Source organism: Prionailurus viverrinus, chromosome A2 (genome assembly GCF_022837055.1).
Source record: "Prionailurus viverrinus isolate Anna chromosome A2, UM_Priviv_1.0, whole genome shotgun sequence".
NCBI classification, from domain to species: domain Eukaryota; kingdom Metazoa; phylum Chordata; class Mammalia; order Carnivora; family Felidae; genus Prionailurus; species Prionailurus viverrinus.
The window spans coordinates 77498155-77517261 of NC_062562.1; the positions used below are offsets into that span (position 1 = coordinate 77498155).

Genomic DNA, 19107 nt, shown 5'->3' on the forward strand with positions numbered 1-19107 from the left:
TTGAAAGTAGGTTTGCAGTCTACACTTTAAACACAGAATTCTGCTGGTATCTCTTGCTATCAGATTATAAACACAACGCCTATATTATCAGAGTTCAGCTGCTTCAAACATCTGAACTGTCTGTTGAAGAAGTCCTGAATTTCTTCACATTACTTTAAAATAATATTAGGTGTAGAGTTATAACTCAGACTTATGCAGACTTACGCAAAGTTCAAAATATCTCAGAGTTGGGATTTTCAAAAGAAAAGGAAAAAGAAACTAAACTCGCCAAAGAGAGGTTTAGCAGAGCAAATACCCGATTGTCTGTCTTTTACTTTTGTACCACCCTTTTTACATTATGCCAGGGCAGGTATGAAAAAAAGTACGATTTTGCAACAATTTTTTTTTTACTCTAATTAAAGGTATTTTGGAAATAGTTCCTTGCATTCTTCAAAAGGATTAGCAGCAGCAATATTTTATGCTGGGTAAAAAAAAAAAAAAAAAAAGAATACTGCTTCTCTTCTTAAATGTCTAATACAGACGGTAGGTGATTACTATATTTATATTCATATAAATGTTAAAACTTCTTGATCATGTTCCAAATCTTTTGTAATGACAGAAGAGAGAACAACACCAACAAGGAATTTGGGGCTATACTATACCAACCACATAATATATTACCTTTGTCTAGAAGAGTAACTGATTTTTTAACTTACTGCCTCTAAAGAAATCTTTTCACGTTAAATAAGAAGTAGGAAAGTGATTAAAGAATTTTATATCATATGAAATATCCTATGGATTTTGGTTTTGTTTTGTTTTACAGAATAAGCTTTTATCTCTGGGCTTTTCATATCAAATTCAAATACATCTTGATAAAGTAAACTCTATCCTATCCAAATATTGTAAACGTATAATCAATAAAAGCAAGTTATATTATAAAAAAAAACTTTGGGGCGCCTGGGTGGCACAGTCGGTTAAGCGTCCGACTTCAGCCAGGTCACGATCTCACGGTCCGTGAGTTCGAGCCCCGCGTCAGGCTCTGGGCTGATGGCTCGGAGCCTGGAGCCTGTTTCCGATTCTGTGTCTCCCCCTCTCTCTCTGCCCCTCCCCCGTTCATGCTTTGTCTCTCTCTGTCCCAAAAATAAATAAAAAAACTTTTACTAAGCCAAGATCTTCTTAAAAAAATATAAACTTACAAATGGTATAAAGCAGGTCCTTCATTCAGTCACTGAACATTTTTTTAATTTACCTCCCACATAAAGTAGTGGAAGAGATTTGAGATCAGAGAAGGTCTATGCACTGATCATTATTTTAACTCTGGCTGGCTGAGAGGTCCCCCATTGTCTGGACAACATCAACGAATATCTGTTATATGCAAGCATGCTGCCCAGGGGTCAAGCCACAAATTTTTATTCAGAGTTTCCTGGGATGACATTGGACTTGGGGTACCTACTTCTCTATGTTATGTGGCTACAAGAAATAACAATTTTTTCTTTGACAAAGAAAAAGAAAATGCTGTCAAAATTATTTTTCAAAGACCAAAAAACAGCAGAAACAGCTGCCTTCCCAAGTCCTGACTGCAATGTATTTTGGAATAAGCCATTCAAACTGGCAGCTGGCATCCCAGATTGCTGTTGACTCTATACTATCCATCTCTTTTCAAGGAATGCTTTCCTTACATCTGGCAGGTAGGAAATATCAGGGTATGAGATAAGCAATAGATTTTCCTGTAACCAAAACTGTCCTCTTGCGATTGCTTCTTTCAAAGGAGCAACATACTATAATGGAAAAATGTGACTCATTTTCCAAAAATGTATTGACAAGCAACTTTTCCAGAACAGAGCTCTTTCACTAAGGCAGGAACATCTGTATTTACAACACAGATCTGAAACACCTACATGTTTTTCTGTATAACAGTGTATGTTTCTCTTGGCTGAAACCATGTTTTATCTTCACATTTGAGCAGGAACTTATAAATAGGTCACTTTTAGTCTTTTCTTCAGAAGAACACTGAGCCATTAGTTTTGTTTTAGGAAAAACAGTGAAGTTTAACAGCATAAGATATCATGCTACTCTTTCCACTTTTACACATGCGCACAAAGTTACCATCTGAAGTCTTCTTTAATTCAGTTTTCAGTTTTTCCTGGTCTTCTATTAGTGTTTTATTTTCTGCTTCCAAAATATGTTCCTCTTCATTGACATAGTTTTTCAAGAGCTATCAGAAAAGAGAGTTATAGAAAGAAGTAAGCTTATATGGCAACAATGAGGTATTATTTCAGGACATAGGCTGAATAACGTATTTAAAATTATTGGGCTTTATTTTATTCTTTATCCTTTAAGTATTTTATAATTTTCTATGATATACCTTTGCGGAAACTTGATATTTGGCAAAAAAACAAAAAAAAATTTCTTCTTACTAAGGTTGAATCTCTGAAATGAAAATAAGGATTTCTGGTTGGGCTATAATTAAATTATATTTTCAAAAAGTACTTAGGTAAATAATGTGATGCCTTTTCTTCCATTATGTGTGTGATGTAAATCTAAGGGAAAAAAAACAGTTCTGAGTATATTAATTGGTAAACCATTATGCTCCAGTTACAGAGCTGTCTACTCAAGACTGTTTTTATGTAGACCCATCTGTAAAAAAAAAAAAAAGAAAAAAGAGTATAATGTCAGGATGGATAAGCGTAAAATGACAAGGCCAGCTCTATGCCTGGAAAATTTTACCAAATTTTGAATAGTCATTGAACAGTCCCCAAATTACTTTTATTAATCTTTTACAATGCTCTATTTTGAAATCTATGCTGGTTTTTAAAATGTTTATTATCTGGTTGTAGATTTTCTTTTTTAGGCAAGAAAAATTAAGATCTGAATATTAAAATATTTCAGAATTCTGTATATCAGAAGGAAACCATCATTGTCAATAGAATTAAGAAGCTGTGGGGCGCCTGGGTGGCGCAGTCGGTTAAGCGTCCGACTTCAGCCAGGTCACGATCTCGCAGTCCGTGAGTTCGAGCCCCGCGTCGGGCTCTGGGCTGCTGGCTCAGAGCCTGGCGCCTGTTTCCGATTCTGTGTCTCCCTCTCTCTCTGCCCCTCCCCCGTTCATGCTCTGTCTCTCTCTGTCCCAAAAATAAATAAATGTTGGAAAAAAAAAAAAAGAATTAAGAAGCTGAATTATCTTAAAGAAATTAAAAAAAAATTAAGTTATCACGAAAGGTAAATTAGGTTAATGGTTGAAAAATAAAATACTTACACATTGGCATGGGTTATTTAAAGTGGCAGTAACTTGATACTGACAGCTTCCACAGTCAGGTAAAAAAGCAGCTTAGGACAATTTTTTTTTAATGTTTATTTTTTAATAATTTATTTATTTTTTAATTTACTTTCAAGTTAGTTAGCATATGGTACAACAATGATTTCAGGAGTAGATTCCTTAATGCCCCTTACCCATTTAGCCCATCCCACAACCCCTCCTTCCAGCAACCCTGTTTGTTCTATATATTTAAGAGTCTCTTATGTTTTGTCCCCCTCCCTGTTTTTATATTATTTTTGCTTCCCTTCCCTTATGTTCATCTGTTCTGTGTCTTAAAGTCCTCATATGAGTGAAGTCATATGATATCTGTCTTTCTCTGACTAATTTCGCTTAGCATAATACCCTCTAGTTCCACCCACATAGGTGCAAATAGCAAGATTGCATTCTTTCTGATTGCTGAGAAATACTCCATTGTAAATATATACCACATCTTCTTTATCCATTCATCTGGACATTTGGGTTCTCTCTACAGTGTGGCTATTGTTGACAGTGCTGCTATAAACACTGGGGTGCATGTGCCCCTTCGAAACAGCATACCTGTATCCCGTGGATAAATACCTAGTAGTGCAATTGCTGGGTCATAGGGTAGTTCTATTTTTAATTTTTTGAGGAACCTCCATACTGTCTTCCAGAATGGCTGCACCAGTTTGCATTCCCACCAGGAGTGCAAAAGTTTGGATGCCTTTTATTTCTTTTATGTTGTCTGATTGCCGAGGCTAAGGCTTCCAATGCTATGTTGAATAACAGAAGTGAGAGTGGACATCCCTAAGGTCAGGAAAGCTCTCAGTTTTTATCCATTGAGGATGACATTAGCGGTAGTATTTTTTTTTTTTTTTTTTTTTTTGAGAGAGAGAGAGTGTGAGAAAGGGAGGGGCAGAAAGGGAGGGAGACACAGAATCCAAAGGAGGCTTCGGGCTCCGAGCTGTCAACACAAAGCCCAATGCGGGGCTCGAACTCACAAAACTAGAGATCACAACCTGAGTTGAGATCAAGAGTCGGACGTTTAACTGACTGCACCACCCCGGCGCCCCAGCTTAGGACAATTTTAGACAAAGTGACAGAAAAGAATTTCTACTGCAAGGTGATTCCTTTTCTCATGTAAGCAATAAACGAAACTCACCAAGTTCTACTGAGCATGGGCCACATGCAAATACATTACAATTTTTACAACTAGATGATATAAGGGATAAAAATGTAAGAAAAACATTGACTCTGCTCTCACCTAACTTCAATCTAATGGAGAGGATGAGACAAGAACATAAAAATGGTAGCACAAGATCAAATACAGTATCCATGTGTTATAACAGATATTAGGCAGCTCAGAAGAAAGAACAAAAGCTCTAATATTGTTAGGAGACAAAAAAACTGAAGTATATACTTAAGGAACTGCCTATCTTCAAAATTTAAAAAAAAAATTTTTTTTAAAGAGCAGAAACAAGAATTTTTTCAAATCTCTATAAATTTGTTGCCACTTCAAGTTCAAAATAATCCTAGCTGTTATTTCACTGATTTCAGTTCACACAGTCTTCAGTGATTACCCAAATTGGAAGAGAACCACTGAGTTGCAGGAATGTTTACACTGACTGCTTGAATTATTATGCCATTGACTTGGAAAAGGTGGATTTGTGTTGGTCTTGTAAATAAGCTTTCATTATTGCACCTGCAAACTTGTCTAAATTTATTATGTGTGACTTGATGCTGGAGAAAGACCAAGAGCCCTGGAACTGAAATTCAATAGCTAGCCACTGGCTACAATCCTGCACGTGCTCACTGTCCACCTACCTTATACCACCTTGGCAAGGGCTGGACAAAAAACTAGTAAGAAATAAAGCTCCATCACTGTTGTCATTTTAAAGCAGTGAAATTAAAAGTTCATTGGTCTTTCATAACTGTTTCACTTAATGAACTGAATGTCAGAACAGAAAGGGGTCTCAGGCACCATCTGCAAGTTATTTTATAAGAGTAACAAAAAGTCACAAAATAATGTGGTTAAGGGTGTGGATTCTAGAGCCACTCTGCCTGGATTCAAATCTTGCTTTTGTGGTTTATTAGCTGAACGGTTTTGTGCAAGTCATTTAACACTATGCTTCCGCTTCCTCGTGTATAAAATGCAGATAATAACAGCACCAACCTCGTGGGGTTGTTGCGAGAATTGACACGTTCCTGTGAAGCATATGAAGCAGTACCCAGCAGAATGCTAGCCGCTATTTATAACCCTGAAGCTCAGAACATACAAGGTGGCTTGCCCCAGAACACAATGCTAATTATTGATAGAGTTAGGACTGGTACCTAAGTGTCTTGGATCTCAGGATAAAGTGCCTTCCATTCAATAAGGTGTCTCTGACACGGAATAAAGAATTGTTTCACTAATTTTATCTTTTCTGAGCTAGTATTTCAAAATCTACACAAAGTATCTTAAAACAGAAGTTATCTTTCATATTTTGACCTCTGGCTTTTCTTGGTCAATTAGTTACACTCTGGGCACTGACAGTATTGATGTACAACTCACAAATTTTCTCCCTCACATGTACTAGGTTTAGCTCAGCAAATCTGTACATCTCAGATGATCTAGGGCCATTGACTGGGTCAAGATACACAGGAAGCAGGAAACCAGGACAGCATGGAATCAAAGGAGAGGAAAACAAAAAACAAATAAACAAACAAACAAAAAAAACAAAAAAAAAAAAGAAAAGGGAGAAATTGTGGGAGAATCAAAGAATCTGTAGTCATTAAGTAAATTTCCTTGCAAAGGTAACTCATTGTGAAAACAATTCCAAAACAAGAGTTCCAAAAATGGTTTGAGAAAGGTTACTTTTTTTTGAAGGACAAGACTACTTTAAGGATGTTAATTATGGTGTATTTCAACATACTAGAACCCAAACACAAAAACGCTTTCCATTTTCTTAGAGCTGAAGAGTAAAAGGAAAACAACTAAAGAGTGAGAGGAAAAAGGCAGTGTTCTGTTGGTAGTTAGAACTCATAACTCTAACATGATGGGCACAATTTTAAATCAAGATAGGTACACAGTAAGTTTACAAATACAAGGCTGTGTGCTTTTGAGTTTAGCCATCATGTATTAATCAAAGCTTTGAGGGTTTTGTTTTTATTTTTGCCACTGTGAAGTGAGATCAAAGGATGGAAAATGAAGCAAGTGATACTGAGATACAAAATGAGGCTGATTTTGCTACTGAAACATTCTAAAAAAGCAAAAATGACTTATTGTTTGCTTTTGAATACAGAAACACCAAGAGCTTGATTTCCCAGAACTATATTTACTACAAAGGGAAATTTACAAGACATCTATGGACCAATGCCTTTTCAAAACAGAATAAAACAAAGTAAAAAAACCTGGTGCTCATTCTCTAAAAGTTTCCTTAAAAGATGCTGGTTTCAACCCCCTGCCCCAAAGAAACCTCCTTCAGTGCTGTTTTATATGAAAAAAGGTCTTTCTTTACCTTTTGTCTGTAGTGGAAAATAAGGCAGACATCACTAGAAATAAAACATGGGTTCTAAATAGGTGATCATTATACTGTAGCATCAAACACAGTTTTTTTTGCAGTGAGTTCTGCCTTACCTAATAGGTTCTGGAAAGCCTTGTGTCGTATTATGTATTGGCTTGTTCGTTTAGAATAGATACAAGGTGGTTCTTATAGTTCTTTCTATAGGAGGCTAGGCCTTAAGATTAAGTATTTTAATTCTCTACTGTTAAATCAACACTTTTTACATAAATATAACTTGGTATAATACATAATTGACTATTTGCATTTCATTAATTTACAGTAGGAAAATCATCTTGTTGGATTATTTTAGGAATGCTTTTTTTTCAAGAAAATTTGTTTCACTTCTGAATGGTTCCATTGGCACTTTTTTCTAAGAAATACAATTAACAAAACTTACAGAGCTTAAGATGAACTACAAACATTCAAGCTATGAGATCTGACTCCTAAATTTTACACTTAAGAAAAAAAATACCTCAAATAATTTTGTAGCTATCATTTATTTATTCGTTTATTTTATTTAATAGCGAAAATATTAGTACCTAATATACACTCTCCCTGAATGGCAGGGCAATTACAGCATAGGGTTCTCAAAGTAGTAGTATCAGCAGCATGGCCAAATTAAAGATTTTAAATACTATATGCAGGGGCACCTGGGTGGCTCAGTCAGTTAGGTGTCTGACTTCAGCTCAGGTCATGATATTGTGGTTCATGAGTTTGAGCCCCACGTCGGGCTCTATGCTGACAGCTCGGAGCCTGGACCCGTTTCGGAATCTGTGACTCCCTCTCTCTGTCCCCTCCCCAGCTCATGCTCTGTCTCTGTCTCTCAAAAAATAAGTAAACGTTAAAAAAAAATACTATATGCAGTTATCAATCTTAGCATAAACTACTTTCCTCTGCTTCCTACGTAATGAACATTTAAAACAAAACAACTTTTAAAAATGACTTAAAAAATAATTTAACTGAAAAGGAAATGGCAACATAGAGACTTATAAAGATTTGCTTTAGGTTATAAACTAAAATTAATGGTAATAAAGGAATTAAAAACCATATTCCCAGAATATTTTTTTTTCGATTATAGGAAACAGGTTCAATGGTGTTAATCTACTATAGAGGGAAACTGAGAACAAACAAATCTAAAGGATAATAAGACACTTTTGAAACAATCATTTTATAGAACAGTATTGCTATTTATGGTCATTTTTGCTTACAAATTATAAAAATGTTCTTTTTTTTTATTTTTTATTTTTCAACGTTTGTTTATTTTTGGGACAGAGAGAGACAGAGCATGAACGGGGGAGGGGCAGAGAGAGAGGGAGACACAGAATCGGAAACAGGCTCCAGGCTCTGAGCCATCAGCCCAGAGCCTGACGCGGGGCTCGAACTCACGGACCGCGAGATCGTGACCTGGCTGAAGTCGGATGCTTAACCAACTGCGCCACCCAGGCGCCCCTAAAAATGCTCTTTTTGATACTGAAAAATAATATACCTTGGGAAAACCAACAACATTTACACATATTAAAATTTTTTTATGTTTATTTATTTTTAAGAGTGACAGAGACAGAGTGCGAGCAAGGGAGGGGCAGAGAGAGGGGGAGACACAGAATCCAAAGCAGGCCCCAAGCTCTGAGCTGTCAGCACAGAGCCTGACGCGGGGCTCAAGCTCACATAACGTGAGATCATTACGTCCAAAGTATGCTCAACTGACTGAGCCACCCAGGTGTCCCCGTTTACACACGTTTTAAAAAAGCAAACTTAAATAAATACCTGTTTTAGTCTTTCATTCTCTTCCATGAATTTTTTGGCAGCCTCATTAGTATTTTCTGCTTGAGTTTTAAGTACTCCTTTGTTTGACAGTTCTATAGCCAGCTGAGTAATAAGGGTAACCAGACGTCTCAACACACTAAACAAAACAAAAAAGATCAGATTAATGTATAACTAGACTAGTCTTTAGGAATTGCGATCTAAGATAAAAAGTCATTGTCAAATGATTCTCCTTTAGGTATGGATATGGTGGAGGGAGATGTTTAAGGAGGACATGTTTCTTTCTTTTCCTTCCTTCCTTCTTTCCTTTCTCTCTCTCTTTGTAAATCCAAGTCTTTCTGTCAGAACAAGGCTGTGTCTCATTCCTTTGTAGTCTGTTACAAGACTAGCACTTGGAAGATCAGTTCAGCAGTACTTGTTCATTATCCTCTTTTTAGAGGCCATGAGGAGTAGAAACAGAATTTTATTTTACATTTTTATTTATTTTAGAGAGACAGAGCACAAGTGGTGGAGGGGCAGAGAGAGAATGAGACACAGAATCTGAAGCAGGCTCCAGGCTCCGAGCTGTTAGCACAGAGCCTGATGTGGGGCTCGAACTCACAAACTTTGAGATCATGACCTGAGCCGAAGTCGGGACACTTAACTGACTGAGCCACCCAGACGTCCCGAAACAGAATTTTAGACAGTGTGGCAGGTCAGTAAGTCCCAAAACAGAATTTTAGATAGTGTGGCAGGTCAGTAAGTGAAGTCGTTTTTGCTCTTTTGGTTCTTTTTTTCCCCTACCACCTCAAAATCTGCTATTTAAAGAGCATTGTGTGAGGTTGGCCAAGCCTGAAAACTGGTCATTCACATTTGTTTATGGGTAACTTCCATTGTTAGAAATTAATATCTTCAAATATTCATTCAACAGGTATTTCCTTTGCTAGTAGGTATTAGGAACTGCTAAGTGTTAAACACTATGCTATGCACTGGGGACATAGCAGCAAATGAGACACAGTCTTTCAAGGAGTTTGGGTTCTAGTTGGTGAGGCAAGAGTTACAACAGTATTTAATTGCAAACATGAATGATACTCAAAAGAGCACACAGCAGAAACTACCTGCTTTGGGGGCAATGATGGTCACACAAACGGCTTCTCTGTGAAAGGGGCTGAAGGATGAATAGAAATTAGCCAGGGAAGAGCAGGGAGTTCTGGGAGAAGGAAAAGCAGGTGTGAAGACCTTGAAGCAGGAAGAAGTTAGGTACTCAATAAATATTTGTTGCAAGAATGAATGAAAGAACAGTGAAGGGCAGTGTGGGTGGAAGTGATGTAAATGTCAGAGAACAGTATGAGACAAGGGGCCAGATCATGAAGGGCCTTCTGCACCCATCTAGCCTACAAGTCATAATGGCTATTGGTTATTTGGGTATATCATTGGCTTTCTTTTATGGTGATGTCAGTATACTAAACAGTGTAGAAAAAAAGATCTGTGAGTAGGAAAAATGAGTTAGAGAAACATAAATCATGTTCTAAAATTGTGCTTAAGGGGCGCCTGGGTGGCGCAGTCGGTTAAGCGTCCGACTTCAGCCAGGTCACGATCTCGCGGTCCGTGAGTTCGAGCCCCGCGTCAGGCTCTGGGCTGATGGCTCAGAGCCTGGAGCCTGTTTCCGATTCTGTGTCTCCCTCTCTCTCTGCCCCTCCCCCGTTCATGCTCTGTCTCTCTCTGTCCCCAAAAAATAAATAAAACGTTGAAAAAAAATTAAAAAAAATAAAATAAAATTGTGCTTAAAAACTTACAGCCAGAAAAATAATGAAAATCCAGAAATGTAAAGATTCCTTTGAGACCTAAAAAGTTTCATTTGTGCATGTTCATAGGCACCAGGTTTACTGCTTAAGCCTTTTTCAATGGCAGGTATAGAGGAGTATTTCCTTACTTCTCTCACAGCATCTATTAGAGAAAAAGAAAAAAAAACCATTACTTTTAGTTTTTAATAATATAAAATTGTTATTAAAATGGAAAGCAGTTTTGGGGTGCCTGGGTGGCTCATTTGACCTGTGATTTCGGCTCAGGTCATGATCGCAGGACTATATGGTCTAGCCCCATGCTGGGCTCCAAGCTGAGCGTGGAGCTTGCTTAAGATTCTATCTCTCCCTCTCTCTCTGCCCGTGCTCCCTTCTCTCTCTTTCTAAAATAAAATTAAAAAAAAAAAAAAAAGAAGGAAACAAGTTTGAAAATAACTGAACTTTTAAATAATGGACTTTTTGGACAGGTTCTCTTTTTGTCTTTTCCTCTACAACACCTGGGAGGACACATGCTCAAAAGAGATGTTCTGTAAATGGATGCTAGTGGCAAACTTTGTAACAGGTTTTTTTGTTTTTGTTTTTACTATTCATCTGGGACTTATTATCATTGTACTGTCTCTCATCTCCAGCTACACTGCAAACTGTTATCCTTCACTCTTTCTATCCCTAATAGGCTGAATAAAATTCAACCTGTTGACGATAGTATATAGGTCATCTTCCATTGCAATCAATGGCAAGAGACTATCCTATTTTCCATTCTGTATTAGCATTTTATTATATCTATTATTTCTTTAATATCATCAAATCATTATAGTAATTATTATATTAAGTCACTTAAATTAATATTATTAAAGTAACATTGATATTATTAATATATTATTACTCATCAAGGTACCTGGGTGTCTCAGGAGGTTAAGTGTCTGACTTTGGCTCAGGTCATGACCTCACAGGTTGAGAGTTCGAGCCCCGCATCAGGCTCTCCACTGTCAGCATGGAGCCCACTTGGGATCCTCTGTCTCCCTCTTTCTCTGCCCCTCCCCTGCACTCTCTCTCTCAGATAAACTTAAAAAATATATATTATAACTTATTAATACTAGTAATATTAATATGACTTCACTGAGATTTTAGAAATATTTGGCTATACTGACATTATATATATGGGTATATATATACATATATATATATACATACATATATATATATGTATATATACATATATATACCCATATATACATATATATACCCGTATATATACTTTTGTTTTAGTTTATTTTCAATTATAGAGTTTGCCTTTCTCTAGCTTCATAAAATTTAAAGTTTTTTCCTTCAAATTCTGGAACAGTTTAAGCAGTGTTAATAACATCTGCTTTTTCAAAGTGGTAGAATTTCTTACAAAATTATCTGGTTTTATTATTCTCTGAAGGAGGTAGCTTTTTTATAACTTTCTATAATTCTTCTATGGAAAATTGGTCTGCTTAAATTTTCTGTATCTCCTAGCATTCATCTGACAAGTTATATTTCTCTACAAAATTACCCACTTCGTGTAGGCTTTCAGATTTATTTGCATAGAGGTGTACAAAATAGTCTCTTAAATTATCCTTAAGAAATTTTCTTAGACAGGGTGCCTGGATGGCTAGGTCAGTTAAGCATCTGACTCTTGATTTTGGCTTAGATCATGATCTCATGGTTTGTGAGACTGAGCCCTATGTCAGGTTCTGTGCTGGGCATGGAACCTGTTTGGGATTCTCTCTCTCCCTCTCTCTTTGCTCCTTCCCCATGTGTGTTCCCTCTCTCAAAATAAATAAACTTAAAACAATTTTTTTCTTGGTCTTAATGGCTATTTCCCCTTTTCATTCCTCAGACTGTCACAATAATATACAAAGAGCATACCAACCACCACTACAAAATAACTAAAAAACCCGCCAAACAAATAGTATTTTATTAAATAAAAAATAGTTTTATTAAAAAACATTTTTTTAATGTTTATTCATTTTTGTAAGTGAAAGCGAGAGAGACAGAGTGTGAGCAGGGGAGGGGCAGAGAGAGAGGGAGATATAGTCTCTGAAGCAGGCTCCAGGGTTTGAGCTGTCAGCACAGAGCCGGATGTGGGGCTCGAACTCATGAACTGTGAGATCATGACCTGAGCCTAAGTCGGACGCTTAACCGACTGAGCCACCCAGGCACCCCCTTTGGCTTTTTTTTAAAGTTTATTTATTTATTTTAAAAAAGAAAGAGCAAGCAGCAGAGGGGAAGAGAACGAGCAAGATAGGGAGAATCCTAAGCAGGCTCTGCCCTGCCAGTGTGGAGCCCAACGTGGGTCTTGAACCCACAAACCATGAGGTCATGACCTGAGCTGAAATCAAGAATCAGATGCTCAACCGATTGAGCCGCCCAGGCGCCTCAAAGCTTCTTTGGCTTTTAAGTGAAAATAATATTTCTGGATCTATTATGCAGAAATGCTGAAAATTAATAATATCAAAGAAGTTTATAAATACAAATGGTCCTACAAACCCACCTGTAGAATAAAATCACCTGTAGAAAAGGAGACTGTGTGTGAAAAATGAAGTAAGGGCAACGATAGGGGCAGGGTGTAATATGTAGTCAATTTTCTATAAACCACGTGGAGATAGCCTTGTTTGGATCACTTGTGGAAACTTTCAAAACCTGGGATGCATTTCTGCTGACACTAAACATATTCCAGGGTTTCCTGCTTCCTTTCTGCCTATTCCCACCCCTTAAAACACACATAAACACATTCAGTTAATACAGGCTCTAGGAACATGAAACCTGGTAATGATTACCTTATTAGAGAAACAACCAACAGGAAAAGTGAGATAAAATTGAAAGTAAAGTAATAAATTATACTTGAGCAATCTACTGATTTTGCATTATACTTTTGTCATTCTAGTGGCTAAGAACACTGGACTATGTACTTAACATACGCTAATACATTTAAACCTTTAAACACCTCAGTGAAGCAGGTGTGATTACCCTATTCTGAGATGGAAACACTGAGGTTTAAAGGGTAAGTCCTGATCTACCTGCCTTTACCATCTATGGTCAAAGATCCTGCATTGACCATCCTTGATGTCTCTATTCTCTGAAAATTAATTACCCATCCTACCCATGGATGTAGGGTCTAGTCAGTGGTCATGGTTCTGTGCTTTGTGACTCCTACCCTTATTCCTTATAACTGAAATTCAGACTCAGAAGTGGCTAATTAATCCTTGCATATGGCTGGAGTGATGACATTTGGCAGCTATGTGGTGCCCACTTTCTGCCTTGGGAAGAGAGCATCAGAGTCCATGGAGATAAGGAAGAATGAAGTAGACCCACAGAATAATGCAGGGCACGAAAGAGACACTTGAGTTCCTAGGTCTAATCCCTCCCTGGAATTTGGCTTCCTTCCTTCCCTGAGCTGCTCTAAAACAACCCTGCATTTTATTCTAAGTTCCCCTTTCTTGCTCAAGTGAGGTCTGCTCATTTCTGATATATGTAACCAAAAGAACCTTAGAGTACCATTCTCCTTCCTTATATGGATATGTGGCAGCTTTTAGTAGAAATTCTTGTGATAACTTTACAGTTAAAAGATCACGATACCAGAGCCAGTAGGAGCTGCAGAAATAGTTGCCTTTTCTCTCTCTGTTCTACAAATGGATAAACGAGACTCAGAGAGATGACGTGCCAAAAGGCAAACAGTTAGCTGGTGGCAGAGTTGGGACCTGTTTTCCTTACTTTCCTTTGCTTGTTTTTTGTTGTTGCTTTTTTTTTTATTAATTTTTTTAATGTTTATTTTTGAGAAATAGAGAGGCACAGAGAGGGAGACAGAGGATCTGAAGCAGGCTCTGTGCTGAGAGCCGAGAGGTTGATGCAGGGCTTGAACTCAGGAACTGTGAGATCATGACCTGAGCTGAAATCAGACACTAAGCCGACTGAGCCACCCATGCGGCCCTGTCCTTTACTTGTTTAATGTTACTTCTTATGTGGCTGGAGATTTTCTTTTTTTTTTTTTTTTTTTTTAACGTTTATTTATATTTGAGAGACAGAGACAGAGCACGAGTGGGGAAGGGGCAGAGAGAGAGAGACAAAGAATCCGAAGCAGGCTCCAGGCTCCAAGCTGTCAGCACAGAGCCCGACGCAGGGCTTGAACTCACAGACTATGAGATCATGACCTGAGCTGAAGTTGGACGCTCAACCAACTGAGCCACCCAGGAGCCCCTGACTGGAGATTTTCTTGATAACAATAGCATACCATGGAACAAATGCTGACATTTTGAAATAATGCATGAACCCATTCACATCCTGATACAGTCATCTACTCATACCTTCTCACACCAGCTGTTCCTCATTTTATAAGAAGGAATTCATTTCAGAGGTTGGTGGTATGGAACATGGGAAACATTTCTTCATAAAACAGTGACATATATGGCAGTTAACCCAGGATGGCCCCTGTACAACCCACTATGTATCAATAGCAACATTAACTTAGTTAATTAAAAACCCAGTGAATTCATTAACTAAAAAAACCCTTAGAGTTAAGCTTAGTCAAAAGAGGAATTCAATACTTACCTAGAAATAGAACAATCAATAGGACTATAATAGTAAGGAAAGCCTTGTTCCAGAAAGTTGCAATTTTACCCCAGACATTAAATGAAAAAATTTTCTGCCATCTGTAAAGTAATACAATTACATTAGGTATAAAAAAAAATCAAAAGATTCTGAAATGTTTTGCAAATATTCAATTAACATTTTGGTAACTGTATAGTGAGTGAAAAGAATTACAGAAATTTAATTTTTCATGTCATATCAGAGATTTACCAATTCTCTCATATGACATAAGTGTCTCGTGAAACAACTCAAGTTTAATGATAATCTGACATTATCTTCTGTCTGGTGGCTTAAATCTTCTGAAGCGAAAATAGCTAGCTTTTAAAGTAAAGATACATGATCAAAACCTTAAAAAGGAATTCTTATAGTAATATGCTATATTGCTGATAGAAGTTATCACTTTGTATCTTTTCGCTAATCAGGATAATAACTCAGAAATAACAAAGGCCTATTGGTCTAATAATCAGCAGAATTTCAGGAGGAAGGGGTCCAACTCTGCATTATTTATTTTTACATAATATACTTTAACATCTACTCCAAGTAAAAGAATTCTCTATTTTTACAAGGGAATTAAAAATGTCATTGAGATGTTACATACATAAAGTGCAAAGAAGTTGAAATAGATTAATAGATTAATGAAGTTTTACATATGTATATACTCATGATTACCACTCAGATCAAGATGTGAACATGGGAAACAAAATGGTGGGAAAAAAGTCTAGATGGACTGAATGGCACAAAGACACAGAGGTAAGAAAATATGGATTATAAATGACAAAGATGAAACCAATCCACCACACAATTGGGAAGGTAACAAACTTTGTACAGGGCATTTTATTTTATTTATTTTATTTTTTAAAGTTTATTCATTTTGAGAGGCAGGGAGGGAGCTCGAGCAGGGGAGGGGCACAGAAAGAGAGGGAAAGAGAGAGAGAATCCCTAACAGATTCCATACTGTCAGCACAGAGCCTGACGTGGGGCTCGAACTCCTGAAACCAAGAGTCAGATGCTTAGCTGACTGAGCCCCCCAGGTGTCCCTGTACAAGGGCATTTTAAATGAATAACAGATGAATGAAGTCCAAAGGAGACATATGAAAGTAATAAGCACCTAAATAAGGTTCAAACACTAACAACCTAAAAAAAAGTTTTACTTCAAGATTATGACAAATTATTGGCTAATAACTTTCGAGAACAACCCTAAGTAGTAACTCGAAGTTGCAAGGAGAGGGAGACTGACATAGGTGAAGGAGGTCCTTCTGTCTCTATGCTTCCAATGCCAGAGACGCTATTCAAATTTTTCATTACAAAAAATTTTATATTTTTAGAAAAAGAACCTAAGTGGCAATACCTTCATCTAAGACCCACTGTAAATTCACATTTTAGGGGCCAGTATAGAAAGGAACACAAAATAGAACTCCTACAGGAAGCAACTAGCAGTTTCTACTGAGACTCACTTCAAGGAAAACTGATAATAGGTATTATATTTTGAGTCCTTACTATACTATGGTTCTGAGCACTTGTATGTATTTTAGCTCATTTTATCACCACAACCACTATATGAGGTGGATACCAGTATTACCTCTATTTGACAGATGGAGAAACTGGCCAGAGATGGTAAATAATTTGCATAGGGTCATACAGTAACATGCAGAGCTGAAATATACACTCAGGCAGTCTGACTTCTAAGCATTTGTTTTTAACCAGTGGGTTCAGTGAGAAAATGATAGCCTAAATTAAATAAAATTGAATCCTTCTCTTTGACAACTATGGTGATACATGCATAAAAGATGTGGATACACACAGTAAGGACTGTGTGTATATTGTAAATGAGTTGTGTACACATATATTTTCTTATGTATATTTGTACATGAGTATATAATCTGTGTACTTACATACACATCTATCCAAGAGCTACTTGAAAAAGACAGGAAAAAAATTATATTTGGCAGGAAGAAAAATATTCATATTCTATGGATTTTTTTTTTTACATTTATTTATTTTTGAGAGAGCACAAGTGGGGGGGAAGTGGGGAAGGTGCAGAGAGAGAATGAGACACAGAATCCAAAGCAGGCTTCAGGCTCTGAGCTGTCAGCACAGAGCCTGACTCGCGGCTGGAACTCACAAACCCTGAGATCATGACCTGAACTGAAGTCGGACTCTTAACTGACTGAGCCACCCAGGCGCCCCACTATGGATCATTTTCATGGAAAAAACATTAATGGACAAAAAAAATATACATATTTTTGGAAATGCTTAAGCCTTATTTATAAATAACATCTTTCTTTCTTTTGAATACAGGACTCTCTTGTTGGACCTACCACCAAAAGGCTAACAGGGTGTCATAGAGATTTCAAACCAACAGGATAAGCAGTAGAGTAGAACAAGCACTAGGCTGAAAGCCAGAATCTTGTCTAGAGTCAGCCACAGATCAGCTAGATGACCTTAGACTACTTTCCCTATATAGGAATATTTGGGTTGGATAAAATGATCTCTAATGCTCCTTCCTACAGCGTGATTCAATTTTTTTTCTTTAGTAAGGAAGAAAAAAGTGATGGCATAGCTCATAGGCAAGAACATGAGTAGAAATCTAGGTAGGTAAGAAGCAAGTTAAGAGTTGTAAAGACTACCTGGACCCTGAGCCAAAGTAAAAACTTACGTTAAGTCTCTTCCAGTCATGGGTTCTCACTAAACTTCTCTCTAGGATCTCATTTATGAAAGATTTTCTTTTATGCCAGGAGCATGAACAAAGGTGTTGCAACATTTTTATTACAAGTGTATTTCACCATCTATACTAATCAACTTTCTGGATCTAAAACTGAACGCATATGGTAGCTACACTTGTGAGCACAGCATAGTCATAGAGAAGTCAAATCACTACTCTGTACACCTGAAACTAATGTAACATTGTGTGTCAACTTTCCAACCTCCCCCCCTCCCCCCAATAAATAGGAGGATGACTGCAGGGGAAAAGTCAGCCAATGCTTCAACTGAAATACTTTTACTCTACTTACAGACCTTTCAAAGTTCCTTACTAACGAATTAAGGCTAATGTATGTATGGTTATGGTACGTTCCATATTCAGCACTTTAAATATATATTCTGTGTACGGAAAAAAGCAGTAAAACATTAATGAAACTATTTTGGGGTTGCATAAGGCGAAAACGAAGAATCATTTACTGGCATAAGTCTCTACATTGTTGTTCGTTCCACTGCCCGAATGAAACATTTCTGCACCCATTTGGTGCTGTAAACATTTATCCACTTCCCTTTTTTGAGTTCATTGTTCCAAGTCAGGTTAAGTCTGATGACAGGTATTAAAAGCACAACCACTGCTATATTATATCTGTAACCAAGAGAGTCAAGAGGACTGGGCCCTTTTCCTTTTAGAAGCAAGGGGAGACAAAGTTAATTCGTTTGTACACATAATAATATTTGTATAACGTGATATTTTAACATCATTAGATATTACCTAAAATTTGTGAGTTTAAAGAGCACCTTGAATATAATCAGCGTTCAAAACTTTGTAATCCTTAGGAAACTTTTCTCATATCACTCGTAACAGTCTCAAGTAGCTAATCATATGCTTATTGTACTTATTGTAACTTATCGCAACAATTTGCAGGTTTCCTACCTCTGAGGAGGAATAAAAGGAAGACAGAAGATTAAAATAAGTCCTATTTCAGCATAAAGAAAGGTTGCAACTGCCACCCACTGGAGTGTCATTTTTTTCCTCTTCACACCTAAATAGAGAAACACTTATTTTACTTTACTGCCTTTTAGAGAAAAACTTGATTAAAGCCCTGGGGCGTAATGTTTTCGTCCAGGGGGTCAGACGGGGCCGGTCCCTCCTCTAACCCGTGGCACCTGGCCTTAACCCCCCAGTGGGAGGGGCAGGGCAGGGGTCAAGGGTGGGCCCAGAGGTCCGCGTCTCCACTTCCCCTGCGAGCTGTGCGGAACCGGCCTGCACGGCACAGAGGACGTGCTGGCCCGCCACCCTCGCAGAGACAGAAGCCTAACGCCACCCTCCACTAACGCCCGCGCCTAGGCGCCCTCCTTCTCCGCGAACGCGCCGCGGGCACGGCCTGCTCCCGTGGTCCAACCGCGGAGGGAGCTGCGCGACCCCGCGCGGCCTGGCGCTCCTCCCCGCCGCGGGGACCGCGGCCCC

General features: G+C 37.8%; 1 protein-coding gene across 2 annotated transcripts in view; it reads right to left on the reverse strand.

The window, feature by feature from the left end:
• The window catches only part of LOC125156157 (B-cell receptor-associated protein 29), a 55996-nt gene that overhangs the window by 36756 nt on the left and 133 nt on the right, over window positions 1–19107 (reverse strand). The window contains exons 1-6 of one of the 2 annotated variants that reach the window (XM_047841942.1): window positions 18881–18950; window positions 18574–18682; window positions 14904–15004; window positions 10329–10479; window positions 8557–8692; window positions 2086–2194 (exon numbers count right to left, since the gene is read on the reverse strand). In XM_047841942.1, the coding sequence (XP_047697898.1) occupies window positions 2086–2194; window positions 8557–8692; window positions 10329–10479; window positions 14904–15004; window positions 18574–18665 (589 nt within the window). In that variant the 5' untranslated portion in view covers window positions 18666–18682; window positions 18881–18950. Of the gene's footprint in view, window positions 1–2085; window positions 2195–8556; window positions 8693–10328; window positions 10480–14903; window positions 15005–18573; window positions 18683–18880; window positions 18951–19107 lie in introns of those variants that run through there. The other variant, XM_047841933.1, reaches the window with a different exon arrangement.